At 35.7% G+C, this 15,957-nt stretch overlaps 1 protein-coding gene across 4 annotated transcripts in view; it reads left to right on the plus strand.

The window, feature by feature from the left end:
- GUCY1A2 (guanylate cyclase 1 soluble subunit alpha 2) overlaps window positions 1-15,957 on the plus strand; it is a 428,485-nt gene that overhangs the window by 324,781 nt on the left and 87,747 nt on the right. For 2 of the 4 annotated variants that reach the window (XM_038536322.1, XM_038536320.1), the window contains one exon: window positions 349-14,653. In XM_038536322.1, the coding sequence (XP_038392250.1) occupies window positions 349-556 (208 nt within the window). In that variant the 3' untranslated portion in view covers window positions 557-14,653. Of the gene's footprint in view, window positions 1-348; window positions 14,654-15,957 lie in introns of those variants that run through there. The other 2 variants (XM_038536321.1, XR_005359351.1) reach the window with 2 other exon arrangements.

The raw sequence follows: 15,957 nt of genomic DNA on the forward strand, positions 1-15,957 counted from the left end.
AGAGAGTCTATAAAACATAAGAGGAGTGCTCCAGAATTTAGGCAGGTTTTAAAAACACGAAGGGTAAATACTACAGATTCAAATAAAAAATTTCATAAAACAGTTTTCTTCACCTTTTGTTTAGGAAAAAAAAATCAAATTTGCAAAAAATATTTTCAAGTGAGACCAGGCACAGTATTTTTTTTAATTATGACATGAAGGTATCTTTCCTTAGAAACAACATCTTCTAGCATATGGAGGCCTGTGAAAGGCACATCTCTACAAAGAAATAGGGGTGTTAAATTTTCTGTCCATGTATTCTCATCTGACCTGCCTATTTGATTCATATTATCTGTATCTTCTCCTTAGATTATTAAAACGGGAAGAAAGTTTCACATTCATTCCTCGGTCCCGTGAAGAACTTCCAGACAACTTTCCAAAGGAAATCCCTGGAATCTGCTATTTCCTGGAGGTAAGGACTGGTCCTAAGCAGCCAAAGCCTTCTCTTTCTTCCTCGAGAATAAAAAAAGTTTCCTACAACATTGGCACCATGTTCCTCCGGGAGACAAGCCTCTGAGACCTACTGCAGATCAAAGACTCCTCCAAAAAGCACAAGCCCGAACATGGGTCATGACTGGAGAGTGGAAAGAGGTGGTTTCTCTTTCACTACCTTGCTGAGAACAAGCAGCAGAATTTCTGTGTTATGTTAGGCAATAATCCTAGAAAAAGGTGGATGATGACTGAAAAAAAAAAGAAAAAGAGAGAGAGAGAGGTGAGGATAATAAGATGTGTCCATCCATGTAAGTGTTTTTTGGTCATATATATATTATATATATTTTAAGTACGGGCCCCCTTTCAAAACTAACCAATAAATAGATTCCGTGTTTTCTTGTTTGTCACACATACAGGTATTTTTTCCCATATATCTCTATCACTTTTGAGAGCCAGTTTTGATGATATATTCCTACATTTAATGAGTTGGTATGTGAGGAATATTTTCTAATTTTGTTTTTTTGAACAGACATTTCATACATACATCATGGCAGTGTGGTCAACTTCCCAGCAGAAAGAACTGTAACTCAGCAAAATATTTTAGGGATATTACCTATTTTTATACATCTCTCTTCTTCTAGATAATTACATTTCACACAACATTACTCGATTTTCAGAATCTGCTACTGTGTAGTTGGTATATTATGTAACTGTAACCTATTAATCAAATATAGCTTCACTTATTTAGACAGATTAGTGCTTGGACTGAGAATACATATAACCAAGGACTTCAGATGCTGAGAAAGCATTGTATGTCTGCTTAGTAAATATATCCTTTAGATTTAATTAATGTAGCATGGAATGCAAAGGAAATAGAATTTCCTAATAACAGATTTATCTGTAACAAGGATTACAGAAAGGTCTTATTGCCATCTTCTAACAAATGTCATTTAAAATGAAATGTTTTGCTACAGTGGACCCTTTTCAACTTAGCATTTATAAATAGGTAGCGTGTACAATGTACTCAACTATATTCTAATAAGCGGAATCCCCACTATATTATTACTCCTTCCCCTACCTTTCTACCTTCCCCACTGGATGCCTCCTAAGGGCTACCTGCCACTCTTGGGAGCAAATTCCTAGATGCTGTAGGACATTTTGCCAAGAATGTTGTTTCTTCTTGAAAAATAAGCAAGGATGGAGAAACCCTGTATTTTATGGCTTTGAGATTAAAAAAAAAAAGAAGAATTTTTCTTCTGCAGTTTGATTGATGGGGCTCTTAAATTCAGTGAATCACCTTCATGAACACAGAGGTAGGTCTAGCCTCCAGGCCCAGCCATTGCCATTGTGACAGATAGGCTTCGATCATATGTGGTGCTAAAATAAAGACCTGTTCCCACTAATTAGCACCACATGAAAATATTATCACAGATGCACCCTGAAATTAGGAGTACAGTACATCTAGAGTTTTCCTATTTTGGATCTAATATAAACCAAGTTTCTACTGAGGTTAATGAACTGGAAATATTTGTTTCCTTGAAACCTTGAAGTGGCTCTTTACTCCAGACAGTATGCTCATTGAGAGCTTATGTCTACTGAATGTAATAGAGTGATTTCTCCAGTCAGGCATTTTGGCTGCATTATGATTTGTTTGTAACATAACTCAGCTACAGAGCATATTAACTGGTGTCCAATTAGTCTACGAGGTTTATTCATGTTTTTAAGTTCTCTAAGTGTGTAGCTAGAAAACATTTGTAGACATGCAAAGTATGTGTTATATAATAGTGACCACTCCTGTAATCGTTGAACTCTGTTTTCACCCCAAGGCTTATGAAGACACGAATGTAATACTTACTGTGCAGACAGGATCTAGACCATGAGCTCTCTGAATCCTTGCCAGTCGTTTCTCCTCCCTGGTCCTAGGTCTCTGTTTTTAACAACGTGGAGGCCAGAGGCCAGGGTGTTTATTTAAGTGGAGTTTTGTAGATTGAGGACAGGGTGCCTTCATGAGGATAGTTCCAAAAGAATTTCTTCAGGGGCCTTGGAGGTTAACCCACTTCCTTCACTGGGAACAAGGGGGCAGGTTTATAGTCAGTGTGGGCAGAACAAGCTGCGAGCCCCTAAGTCCTCTTGCTAAAAGCCGGCAACACTTTAACCATGTGCTCTGCACAGCACAGGGGCATGGACAGAGAACCCAGCTTCCTGAAGTCATTTATGCTTTTTCTGCACAGGAGCTTAGAGCTTATTATGATAAAGTAAATCAATAAACATTTTGGTGGTAAACAATGTGTTTTGTAACCATCAGGATTTCCAGTAATCATCCAATCTATTTCTCTGCTTTTTATAAAGATGTGTCTAAACAACTATTCTAAGTATATGATTATTCTTTCTATACTTAAGAATATCTGTGGGAAGCATATTTTAAAAGCATCATTGAAAAGCTACTTCATTATCCGGTAATTGGTGATAATGCCCAAGACACAAATTGTATATACATTCAATTTGTCAAAAGAATAACAAACTCTTAGCTTATATGGTTCTACTTAAAGAAGTAGCCATTTACATTGTCGCAAATATCACAATGAAAAATATACCAGAGATCTATTATATATCACAGGATGTAAACTACACTTTTCAAACAATGTAATCTAAATGTATCTTTGAAGCTGTAGTCTGTGACAATAGTCTAACCTGTTACCATTTTGCCAACCTATTACAGTTCATTATTAATTACCCTCTTGCTATGTGTTAGCAAGTTACTGCATAAAATGGCTGTTTATTCAAGCTGCACTCATAGAAGTTAGAAGCTGTGAAAAACTATTATACTTTTATTTGTCCTATGTAATACAGTCTACGTATCCTCCATTTAGGAAATGTGACTGCAACAATGGGTCATAGTTAGTACTTCATTTGACTAATATATGTACAGTATTCTTACCTAAAAATTACTGCAAACGTCATGCATTTTAGTATGGCAGATTAAAAAGAATGTAAATGGATGTCCTATTAGAAGTCAAGTGTTATTAAATTAGGGAAATGGCTTTAACCCACTCTAAAATGGATACATTCAAATATAATTTGGCACTTACATCTCCTCTAGATTAGTGTGCTTTGGGGTAACAAATTTGAAGAAGTCATTACATAACTAAGCATCAGTACCAGAGATCCACACTGACATCAGTATTATTTTGATAGAAAGAAAGTCATCATCATTTGCAAATAAATCTGTAATCCAACAAAGTCACAAACTCCCCATATGTATTCCAAACAGTGCACAGTATGTGCTTTGGTAATCTTAATAAACAGGTAACATTAGCCATAATAAAAAAAGAATAATTCTCAGTGCCATGATAATACATATCATTGGATCTCTCATCTATGTAGTATGGTATAGTGAGAGAAAGAAGATAAAGAAGATAAAGCTTCTATATAACAGGTGATTGTCTAAAACCTGCTTTGATATTCGTTTCTTCTACTTTAAATTATTTTGGATTTCCCTTTTAATATCTGACTCTCTGAAGTCCAATGAGCTGTGACCTATTGTGACTCTGAGACTGTCACTGAAACCTGAGACTTAGAGTGGGCCCATGGACTCAGAACTCCAAATAGGAGCTCTCATGGTCTCACACTTGGATCTCTTGTCCAGGGATAATAGTATCAGAGACGCAGTGTTTTATTGTTAAAGTGCAAAGGGTGCCCTTCCAGGAAACAGAGCAAAACAAGGCAACAACTTATACAAAATTTCATTCACAAGAGCAGCAAGGTTTTTAATTTTGCAAAATGCTCCAAAGATTTCCAGCAATAAAGCAAAATTAAATTGATACATTCAAAAGGCAAAGCCTCAGAATTTGGTAAACTACCAACCTCTGTGTTTTATACAGAAATATTGCTACCTATTGAAATCACATAGTTGAGGTTTTGAGATACCAAGAAAGACCTTGAGATTATGATTGTCATTAAATCTATTTACTGAAGGCTCTTGGGAATCCCTACTTGCTGAGGACAAGTGTCATGGATCATCAGGAGAGAACAAAACTTGTAAACATAGGTTTCTGTCTTATCATGCATTTTATGCACTACTGAGCCCGTGCCCTGACCCTGTCTACTCCATGGTGTCACTGGAAACCATCTCATTCCTTCAAACCTGGCCTCAACAAACACTAGCACCTCTGAACCTAACATGGCCACTGCAAGAGGCAGACAGGAAGACCCACACAACCTCAGGCCCAAGTAACAAGGCACTTCTGAAGTGAACTAACCATTTTCAGTTGGTCTGGGGGCATTGCTAATGTCTGCAGCTTTTCCCTGTGCTTTTTCTTCCAAATACAGCCTGACTCCAAGCACTTGGTGTAACTTTACCAAAAATTCCTTCAAAATGAATTATATATGACTGAATAGGCTTTGGGTGACACAAGATGCCTTTTAGCCAAGAATACTGATAAACTAAGTCCAAGAACCAAGAACCAATCAATTGCAGCCTAGGTATTTCTATTATTAGAATATAGATCTTCAACTACAAAAATCATGTTATTTCAGAGGCTTCTATAAGCATATGTACCAGATAGAGATGGAAAAACATGGTACACAAGAGACTGAGTCATGAGGGTTAACATACGCCAGTCTGAATGATGATTCCTTATGGGTAGCTCTTGATATATACTTCAGTCACAAGCAGTTATAGATAGATAGATAGATAGATAGATAGATAGATAGATAGATAGATAGATAGATAGAAGATAGAAAGATAGATAGATTGATAGATAGATCGATCTTGCCAGAATATACTGAGATAGTGTGCAAAATTCCTTCCTCACACTTGATTCAAACAACTGAAACCTAAGTATTTCTGTCCTGCTGCCTTTCTGTTTCCTTCCTTTGTTCCTTTTCCTTTCATATTTAAAAAAAGTCCATGATACGGCCAATCTTATGTTGTAAACTAGTTCCAGTTTTATAAAGTAATGAATCCTCTTTGTGGACAGGTGTAGGTATGTGTGCATGTGTGTGTTGCACGTAGATATTACATGATTCAAAGGAGTGACCTTTTGGAAGGACCTGGAATGCCGATAAGGAAGGTTTGCATTTTTATTTCCAATATGTTGTGACCAGAACACAACTTCAGTCAAGTCCTTCGTTGCCATCCCATCCTTATTAAGAAATGATCCTGTTCAATGGTTCAACTCATCAGCGTGGGATCATCTGGCTGCCCAAGTAAGAAGTACCTAGGAAGCTTTCAGAAATACAAATTACTGAGCTTTACACCTGCAGAGATTTGGATTCAGCAGGTGGCAGATATGGCCTAGAAATCTGTATTTAGAAAATCACTCTAGGTAATGAGAATATAAAGCCAGATTTGAGCTTCACTGAAGAGTTCTCAAATAATCTCAATTACCAGGAATAAATAAAGGTGACTAAGAGAGCAGTCTATTATTTCATTTGTAGTTATTTTGAAAAGCTAAGTATTCTGGGCTTTGTAGCATTATTTCTTTCACAAGTTTTAATTTTAGCTTTGGTCTCAAATTTACAGTCTGCTTTTTAAGCAGGAGACTTCAAACTTAGAAACAAAAGTCAAAACTAATAAGCCTGAGGAATGATTATTGCTCACTATAGGGCTATTAGGCACAGTAGACCTGGTACCATTTTCTTAGTTACCACCTGAGCTGTGCAGTATATCACAGTAGATGCTGGTCCACACCACCAAGCTATAAACTACAAACTTTTGGACTACAAAAAACTATAAACGTTTTTGTTTTGGAGAAACAAATATCGAAGTGACAACATGATTTCTGAACGCTTTGATTTTTATGTCATAAAAAATCACCAACTTAATACTTAGTATCACTCTGTACTTTTCACATTGAATTGTGCATTCATCTAAAAATAATTTCCTAGCAATACTTTATAACAACCTTTCAAGCAATAATTTAAGCCATGGTATGATACCATATGAAACCTGCACTTCTGTGCACTTCATAGCACCTTTAGGGAAATAGAGACATGTTTTATACAAGCAATAATATGGCTGGTGTGGACTTTCAAAAGATATTCGTGATTCTATTACAGCAAAATAAGAAGCAAGTAATAATTTAGGTAAAAATTATCTGAGCAAATAACATGGGTTCATCTGTCTCAGAAGCCATTCATTTGCACACATGCTATAAAGTAATAGACTCCTATCACATTATTTCTGTTGTATAATTTTTTTATTTATTTATGATAGTCACAGAGAGAGAGAGAGAGAGAGAGAGAGGCAGAGACATAGGCAGAGGGAGAAGCAGGCTCCATGCACCGGGAGCCCGACGTGGGATTCGATCCTGGGTCTCCAGGATCGTGCCCTGGGCCAAAGGCAGGCGCTAAACCACTGCACCACCCAGGGATCCCATGTTGTATAATTTTTAAAATAACCTATCACAATATGATTTCTGTTCCTCCCAAGAGACCTTTGTATGTAAAGTTGCCCAGACTTTCAGGTCTTTGTAGAATATGATAGTGAGGAGTAGTTAAGGATGGATAAATGAGTAAAGTAGAGCATAGGTTGGATGAGTTGATTGAGAATTTAGGCTTTGCAAAAATACAGATGGATCTTGGGACAGGTTAATTCGAATTCTTGGTTTGATAAGCATTCGAAGATGAAAGATTAAAGATAAAAAGAGCTCATTACTACTGTTTTCTGTGATGGCAAATGTTTAGTAAATATAATAGTATTTTGGCTCCAGAATATGATTGGTTGGATGTCATCTGTAGTATAATTAATAAACATCTGAAAATGATTATGTAGCCTTATTGAAGATAACCTGCCCTTCTCAGCTGTTTTTATGATAGCACTAAAGACTATATATTTCAAAATGAGTAATTAATATTTTTAGTATTAAAATGTAATTTTATTTTATTTTTTTTAAATGTAATTTTAATCAAATATGGCATAGTCAATAATCAGTCAGATAATTTAATAGTTAAATTATCCCTCCATCATGTAGCATAACATAGTAGGATTACACTCAAGGCAATTGGTAAATTTATGTTACAATGAGGAACTTCTAAACCTTGGGTTATTATTTAGCAAAGTCATATAAATTTAGGATCCATTCCTAAAACTCTAAATAAGATTACAGCTCCTATTATTGCCTCCCTGGGCAAACTCTCTACTAATCATGAATCTGAATACAATTGGAATGGTGGCTGGGCTTGCTGCTAGTTTACCTTCTTAATAACCATTGCAAAAGTGAAGGTAACATCCTTCTTCTCACAACTTAGAAAATCCCCTTATAAAAATGCAGCAGGACTGTTGATTTCCTGAGAAAGTTTTTGATAATTATCTTTTTGCATATCATTGGATGCTTAATTCATAAAAAACATGCTTTTGACTGTTAATAAATAATGAAAAATACTTAATTTGAACCTATTATAGTGAATTTATCCTTTCAGTTAATTCATCTAGCTGGTGATCAGATCATTCAAAATATTAGACTTACGTACTGTTGCATATTCTCTGAATGCAGAAAACAGAATAGCAGGCCTAAGTCACAGCTTGTTTCTGATTCTTTTGACACATAGTTTAAAAAGAAGGGAATCAGTTCACAATTCAACCTTCTTCTGTGGCCTTTTCATTATTTGGAGATAAAAAAGGGATTCTACTAAATATATTTTTACTGTGGTCTATTAAATGTAATTAAATATAAGTAGGACTGTAATGCATTAATTGGAGTAAAAATCAGAAACGTATAAAACTACTTCTTCACACCACCTCACTTTTGAAAGATAAGCTTATTTTGCTGCTTGGCAGTTATGCATCAGACTCAAGACCCAGGGCCAGATGGAGAGGATGGGATGCACAAGAGCTTTAGGAGAGATGAAGCAAAAAGGTTTAATTTTTTTCTGCATGAAGGTATAGTTACTCGTAAAGGAGAGGCAATTTCCATAAGAGATACATGTGGTTTAATGAAAGCCAGATGACTTATTTGACTGCTGGTCATTCTTATTTCAGAAAGGAAAGAGGAAAACAAAATCCTTTTCAGTTTTCTTAGGAGGTGGGTCTGCCTCTCAGCAGCCGCACATTTCAGTGAAACTGGGATTAGAACCTCACAGGGCTATAAATAGAAACTCTCTGAAGGTGGCTGATAGCACTAGTCTTGGTTACCATGATGAAGGTAAATGAAGGTGTCAGAACATCTGGACTGAAGGAACAAAGAAAACCACATAGCAGCTCTGCCATATGTCACAGAACAGCCTGCTAAAATTAGGGTGCAAGTGATATTAAAATATTTTTCCCCTTGATAACATGCCTGACTGAGCAAACGCGCAGTAAGAAGAACACAATTTTATTTTATACATCCTTTTTGTGTGTGTTCTGACATTATAGAAACAATATCTTTCCCTCGTTGGGAAATCTAATCACAAAGAATGAGAAATACCCTGTGTTCTAAATCATTTTTGGAGCTATACTCTATTCCATATTCTTCTTCACAGTATTCTCGCATTGGGCTTTGGCTGCTAGCAAAACAAGTGCTCGACCTTAGATAGAAGCCTGCCTTTTTTTTTTAAAAAGATTTTATTATTTATTTATTCATGAGACACACACAGAGAGGTGGGACATAGGCAGAGGGAGAAGCAGGCTTCCTGTGGGGAACCCAATGTGGGACTCGATCACAACCTGAGCTGAAGGCAGATGCTCAACCACTGAGCCACCCAGGTGCCCCAATAGAAGTTTTTCTGACCCAAAGCCTGTCCTGCTCCTGCAGGGATGCTGCAGAGTTGGAGCTGGGGAGTCACACCAGCAGTTGGTGGTGTTCTGCCCAAGAGAAGAGGTACTATTGTCTGCCTTCCAAAATTAGAAGGGGCTAGGTAGCCTCTTATCCTCATTTAAATATGTCTCACTGATACGCAACTGGTTAATTCAGGCAGATTGCTTAGAACAGAAAAGTTTTAAGAGAGGAAACAAATCTGAATAGCTTTTAATCAGAATTACCAGCTAGAAAAAGAATTTAGGATGATAATTTATGTCTTGAAAGAGTCAACTTATATCCCCAAGTCAGAATACTAGACACTTCTGAAAGTTTTTTAAATGTATCAAGTTCTTCAGCACTAAGAAAGAAAAATAATTTTGTTGATGGATTCCTTAAGGCTTTATCCCCTGGAGATAACATATAATTATAAAACGCATTTAAATTATTTTTTTTTTCCTGGACAGCCCAGGTGGTTCAGCAGTTTAGCACCACCCTTGGCCCAGGGCGTGATCCTGGAGACCTGGGATCAAGGCCCACATCAGGCTCCCTGCATGGAGCCTGCTTCTCCCTCTGCCTGTGTCTCTGCCTCTCTCTCTGTGTGTCTCTAATGAATAAATAAATAAAATCTTTAAAAAATTTATTTTTTCCTCTATGTTTTCCATTTGTGGCAGAAAAGATAGAAAGGATGTCACAGAAAGACTGACAAATTGTGGCAGTAAGCCATGGTTTGCAAATTTGGCAACATTCTTTTACTTAAAATACTAAGCTGTTTTTAATGATATAAGGGATAAGAATAATAGTCAGTACTGTATTAAGACTTGTTCGCTTTAGAATTATTCATATCCATACTACTATTACTCTCATAATAAAACCTAAGTCAAAGCTAATTTATATTCAAATCATTTGAACAATAAATACAAATGTTCTACATCACCTCTGACTAACAAGAATCTATACATTTCTGTACCCAGTGAGACATCAAATCCTAGAACTGCTTTACTTTTATTGTCTCTCCTTAATGCTCAATATCGCTAACTTTCATGGCAGCAGGAGAAGATAGCTTTCTTCTAAGGAGAAAGGGGTGTTCTGGGTCAATATATTTATGTAAAACCACTTAAAACATCCTTTTTTTTTTTTTCCTACTTCTTCATTCAAATCTCCATGAAGTGAAGCCAAATATTAGAATGGCCAGATAGTTTATCAACAATATGAACCCCCCCTTCCAAATTTTATTGGTATAATTTATCATGTTGAAATTAAAGCCAAAGCTTGGCTTGAAGTCTCAGATGAATTGTTTTCATATTATTTGGCTAGAAAGAACTATCAGGAAAAGGTGAACTCTTATTTATGATAGATGTCATTCTAGCCAGGAAGAGATCAACAACCTAGATGACTGTATGACTATCCACACTAATTCAGGGAGGGGTTTTTAAAAATTCTTTAATTTTTGCTCTTGTTAGGCAAAGATAATTATTAGTGGATGACAGCCAAATTCTTCCTGTCTTTTTTATCTGTTTCAAATGTGTCACCAGGCATTTGTAAAGTCCATCCCTTTCTTTGTTATACCACTCAATGATCTGGAATAATGGATACTCACTGCTTTTTTTTTTTTGATCCTTAAAAACACTTTATTCCCTATCTAAAAGAATTCTCCTACTAACATGCAAATGAGGAAGTATCCCATTTTATGACTATATGTGAAATACTTCGGCTGGATTCAACTAGATTGCAGGAGAAAAGACAGCAACAGGGAAGACGAAAAGAGACAAATCAAATTTTACCTACATTAAAATTATGTCTGTAGCCCAACCCCATTAACCCAGAAGACAGCTGAAAAAAAGATGAACTGATTATAGATTTTTAAATACAAAGTTCATATTTAACAGAATGTCTGAAAGTTCATCATGTCAAAACTTTGATAAACAAAAAACTAAAAATATGCTCATCAGAATGAATCTATTTAAAAGTACAAGAAGAACTTCTTGCCTTATAGATGCCCTACCCCTACCCCACCTCACCCTGGTACAGAATTTGTCTTCTGTTGGGAAAATGTGGTACTATGTCAGTATGTGTTGTATGTCCTCACTAAACACTAGTATCATCTTGATTATAATGAGAAACAGTGAAAGGGTCCAGTCTCAAGTGTGGCTGTAACTTGTGCATCAGTAGAATTTGGTACTGTTTCTGAGGGAGACTCTGGGCAAGCGTAAATTGCATGGCCTCTGTGTTGTATGCAGGAATAATCAGGTCCTCACAGGTGGCCAGTATCCTCAGCTTCTTTTTTACTTTTCATTCTTTCTTTTTTTCCCTTCCATCTCTTCTCTCCTTCCTACCTTCCTTCCTTCTTTTCTTTCTTTCTAGCTTTTATGACAGATGTGAAAATAGTGTTTCAGTATTTGGGTGGAGGCTTCTCTTTTTTTCTTGCACGTCACTGAGCACAGTGTGGCTTTAGGAGGTTAGGAACAGAAGGTGAACATTTAAACATAGATCATTTGGGGAGGGAAATGACAGAGATCATTGAGACATTGTCTTCTCAGTTAACAAATCAGGAGTTTAAAATACATAGATGTTGTTCTTTTGCACTGAATTTGAACACTTTCTCAGGAAGTATCAGGGTCAGCCTTTTTGGACAACCTCCTATTTTTGCCCCTACAAAGATCTTCATTTAGAAAAATCTTCTCATTTTCAAATAGTAAGTTTTTACTTGGGTGCGCCACTCTGCTCATCATTGAAAGAGAAGATAGCATTTGTAAAGAGATTGCTTTTTAAAAACAACTTTCCAATAAGGCCAGTACATCCAATGCTACTTGATTTTACTGGCTCTTTATCTAGAGATAAATTACCTGTCCGGCTTCTTGTGTACCCCTCTGTAACTCAATTTGGCACAGTATGGTGTCTGGGCTTCTTTTTTGAGGGTATGAAAACATTTGCCATCAATTCTGTAAGTCTGCTGTATCGAACAAGCAATATACAATGTAGTCCCTATTTCTTAGCTCTCTGCCTTTGAGATCTTAGTGTGTATTCAGATAACTGTTTATAATCACAATTTCTACTTAGTCACCAGAATTAACTAATTACTATGCTTTTAAACACAAAAATACACAGGTTGGATCATTTACAAGTCCCAATAAAAAGCCTTTTTTTTTTTTTCGGGGAAAATTCAATCATTTCTAGCAAAGTACTTGATTCCTAAGGGAAAAGATGTGAATTATCTTATTTAAGAGAGTAAAAATGAGGAAGATATTATGCCCTTTCATTTTAGGTATCCCCAACACTATAATCATTTGAACAAGTATTGGATAAGATTTAAAGAATCTTTAATCCCTGAACTGAAAATATTTTTGGTTTTTTGGTAGTGTATTAGTAATATATTCAAACTACTTATCAAGTTTTCACCATGATATAAATTTGTATTCATTAACAGAAAATTATATAGAAATAATAGAGCTTTTTTCTTTCTAGAAATATATGCTTCTGTAAGTCAGATATCTTTGAATATTGGTTTACTTCTCATTTAGACTTTTTTTTTTAAATACATCTTGAGGATATTCTACTCTAATGAATTAGTCAGTCAGTCCAGGGAAGAGATATGAAAACTACAGAAAAATTAAAAACTTTAAAAGAGTACATTTCAATGTCAATTGACTTTTACTTATTTCACCTTGACTTGTGAAATTGTGAAGAAATAGGCCGCCACCATATAAATTGACACTTAGGAAAATATAAATTTCTTCCTGTGTCTTCCAGTGTTAAAAAAGCCTGTGCCTTGAAATAATACACAATATTGATACTTGTTCGGCTTCACTGTCTTTACCATTTTTATTTCTTTAGAGAAATATGTTTAATAATGACTGTAAAAATAGAAGAAATGTGGTTGAGGAACACAGAAGAAATTAAGATCAAATGTGAAGAGAGTCCTATTTTCTCCATTTTGTGTCATTCAGGCTGAATTGGCATCTAAGGCCCAGATTGGCAGCCTATCACTGTCTTCTTTAAGCATTTGAAGATAAGCAAAAATTATTCCAACCATGTGGACATTTATTTACACCATAATGGCAGGTTTTGATTACCATGAAAATCAGGTTAGGTTCATATTTTTAAAAAATGGTCCATGGGGAGAAAGACTTTCTGATTTTTCTTGGACGTGGATAAACAGCTTTTCCTGTATTTAAAAACAAAACAAAACAAACAAACAAAAACAAAAAAAAACCTTCCTGGGTGTTTGGCCTTGGAAAAACTCTGAAATTTTATGACATCTGCCTGCAACTACATTATAACTTTGGTAATCAAATGACAGAACTGTCTCATTATGCTTTTAAAACGTACCAATTAAGTGCATTCCAGAAATAATACATATCATTCTTCATTTCAAAATCAACCTACCTGAATTCTGACTCTTCAACTGTGAGTAGCCATTTTAGAAAACCAAAGGGTCTCATTTCCCAAAACCATACTGTAGATTAAAAAAACAAAAAACAAAAAACTTGCCTGTTCATTTCAATGTATAAGATAAATAGCCAGTACATTTCCATCAAACTTTCTGGCACTATATATATATAATCATCAATAGGTTTCCCAACTCAATAAAAATACATAGTTTATAATGTGCTAGGCCTTCATTTGCTTCCTCTGCATGGGGTAGTTTTTATGTAAGGAGATACCTGAATTATTTTAATACTTTGGCCAATTCATTTGCTGTGATTTCATGGGTCTAAATTTTTGATTTGGCTTGCAATGTAAATAGTATTGTACATCTGCTATTTTGCTATCGGATTATACTTTGTGAGTCATTTCTTTTAAATATCTAGTTATCACAATCTTGAATTACAATGTCATTAATAATACCAGGTCAATATACTAATATATCTGTAAGGCATGGTTAAATGCATATATTTTGAAATGTCAAGCTATTATTTTTAAAAGATGAATGCATCTCTTAAACCTGTACCATTCATTAAAAAGTTTCATTTGGTGTTTAATATTTTATTTTAAAATATTTTCCTTTATCTAGTAGTACAGGTTAAGAGAACCTTTTTTTTGAATGAAATGATAAAATATGCCTCGTTTCACTAGAATTTTAAGAATACTAGTACGTGTAAAAGTATATAAGCACTTACAAGATTATAAACATCCACTGTATCTTCTTTGGTTTTCATGTAACACGACTTTTTACTCATGTGATTATTTTTACTTGTAATTAACCTAAATCACACACAGTGTAAATAGCATGTTTCATTATGAAAAATGTCTTTGTATTTACAGACTGCAGAACAAGGTAAATTTCTATATGAAAAATGATTGATGAAAGCCCGGGATTCTTAAGAAACAAAGTGGAAATGACAGTTGTGTGTTATATTTTACATAATTCATTACAAAATTAAGTCATGCATTTATTTACCTTGTAAGTCCAAACAGTCACTTATAAAAATATTTAAATCAATAAATGATACCAAAAAAGTGGAGTCTGTCGATTCTTTTTAGCTTCTTCTTCCACACCATGAGTGACAATGATTAAAAATATGAACAAATGTTTTCAATGCATTATCATTATAGCTGCAGATGATGTTAATGCGACAACTATTATTTATTTTTATGGTAGGAAATCTCTTAATTCTCTTATTAAACCAAACAGTCCAGGTCACCACTTCTGTAGTTTTATGCACTCTGAAAATATGTCACACAGAAATGGCATGATTCACTTGTTTTATCGTCAGTTTGCTTCCCTGAAAGGACAGAGAAATGGGATCATTTTATTGTCATAAAATGTCAACTGAACACCCACTGGGTACTGGTCAGGGCCTCGCCTGGGAGATTATAGATGCTGCACATCCCTAAAAGAAGACCATTTTCATCCCATGTTCCTATATTTCTGCAGTAAATATACACAAAATCAAGTTATCTTTGTTACCTATTGGCCCTCTCCCCCATAACCATTAGGTCTTCTCAGCTGTACAAATCTATTTCTCGCTATTTCTGGCAGTTCCCAAGGGGATATCCACCCTTTGTCTACAGAGGTTTTCTCATCTTCTGCCCTTGTCTCCTGGTAGACATCTGCTGTTTCAAGGTCATGCCATGGAGAATTACTTTACTGACCCTGTAATACTGAGGAGGCAGAAAAAAGTAAAGGAGGTGTGTATACACACATGCGTGCGCACACACACACACACACACACACACACACACAAGATAATTCCAATTAAAATTCCCTAGGAAATAGAAGAAAGTTACTGGGCTCATAGCAGGATGGGCAGTGCTAGCTCGGGCTGCACCTGCTGGGCCATGGGGCAGCAGTTCCTCCTTGGCAGGTTTCCTAGCCCCATGTTTGTAGGCTGAAGCACTGGCATGAACTCACAGGCGTTGTCAGTACAGGATTGTGTTTATCTTTGTTGTTAGACAAAATAATCCCCTTAGAACTCAGAAGGCTTCTAATCTATTTGCTTCTAGTCAGTGCCATCAGCCAGCATTCAAACTAAGGTTTTCTTCTGAGATAATGTTCTTAGTCTTGCCTTATGTCCTTTGTCCCCAGGATTGTCTCATAACATAATGGCAGCTATTTCAGTGTCACATCTTACCCGAGGGGAGGTGACACTCTTACCCCGATCTTTGCCATAGGCTGTCCCTTTGTCATACCGAGAAGTCTCATTGGATCTCACTCACTTCAGTCTTAATCTTTTTCTTACGGTTTCAGTTTTGTCTTTTCTTTCCTTTGTTCCATACAGAAGTCCTTAGCATTCTCTACATTTTGTGTGCAAACCACATGGGCCTG

The sequence above is a fragment of the Canis lupus genome, chromosome 5, assembly GCF_011100685.1.
Source record: "Canis lupus familiaris isolate Mischka breed German Shepherd chromosome 5, alternate assembly UU_Cfam_GSD_1.0, whole genome shotgun sequence".
Classification (NCBI taxonomy): Eukaryota; Metazoa; Chordata; class Mammalia; order Carnivora; family Canidae; genus Canis; species Canis lupus.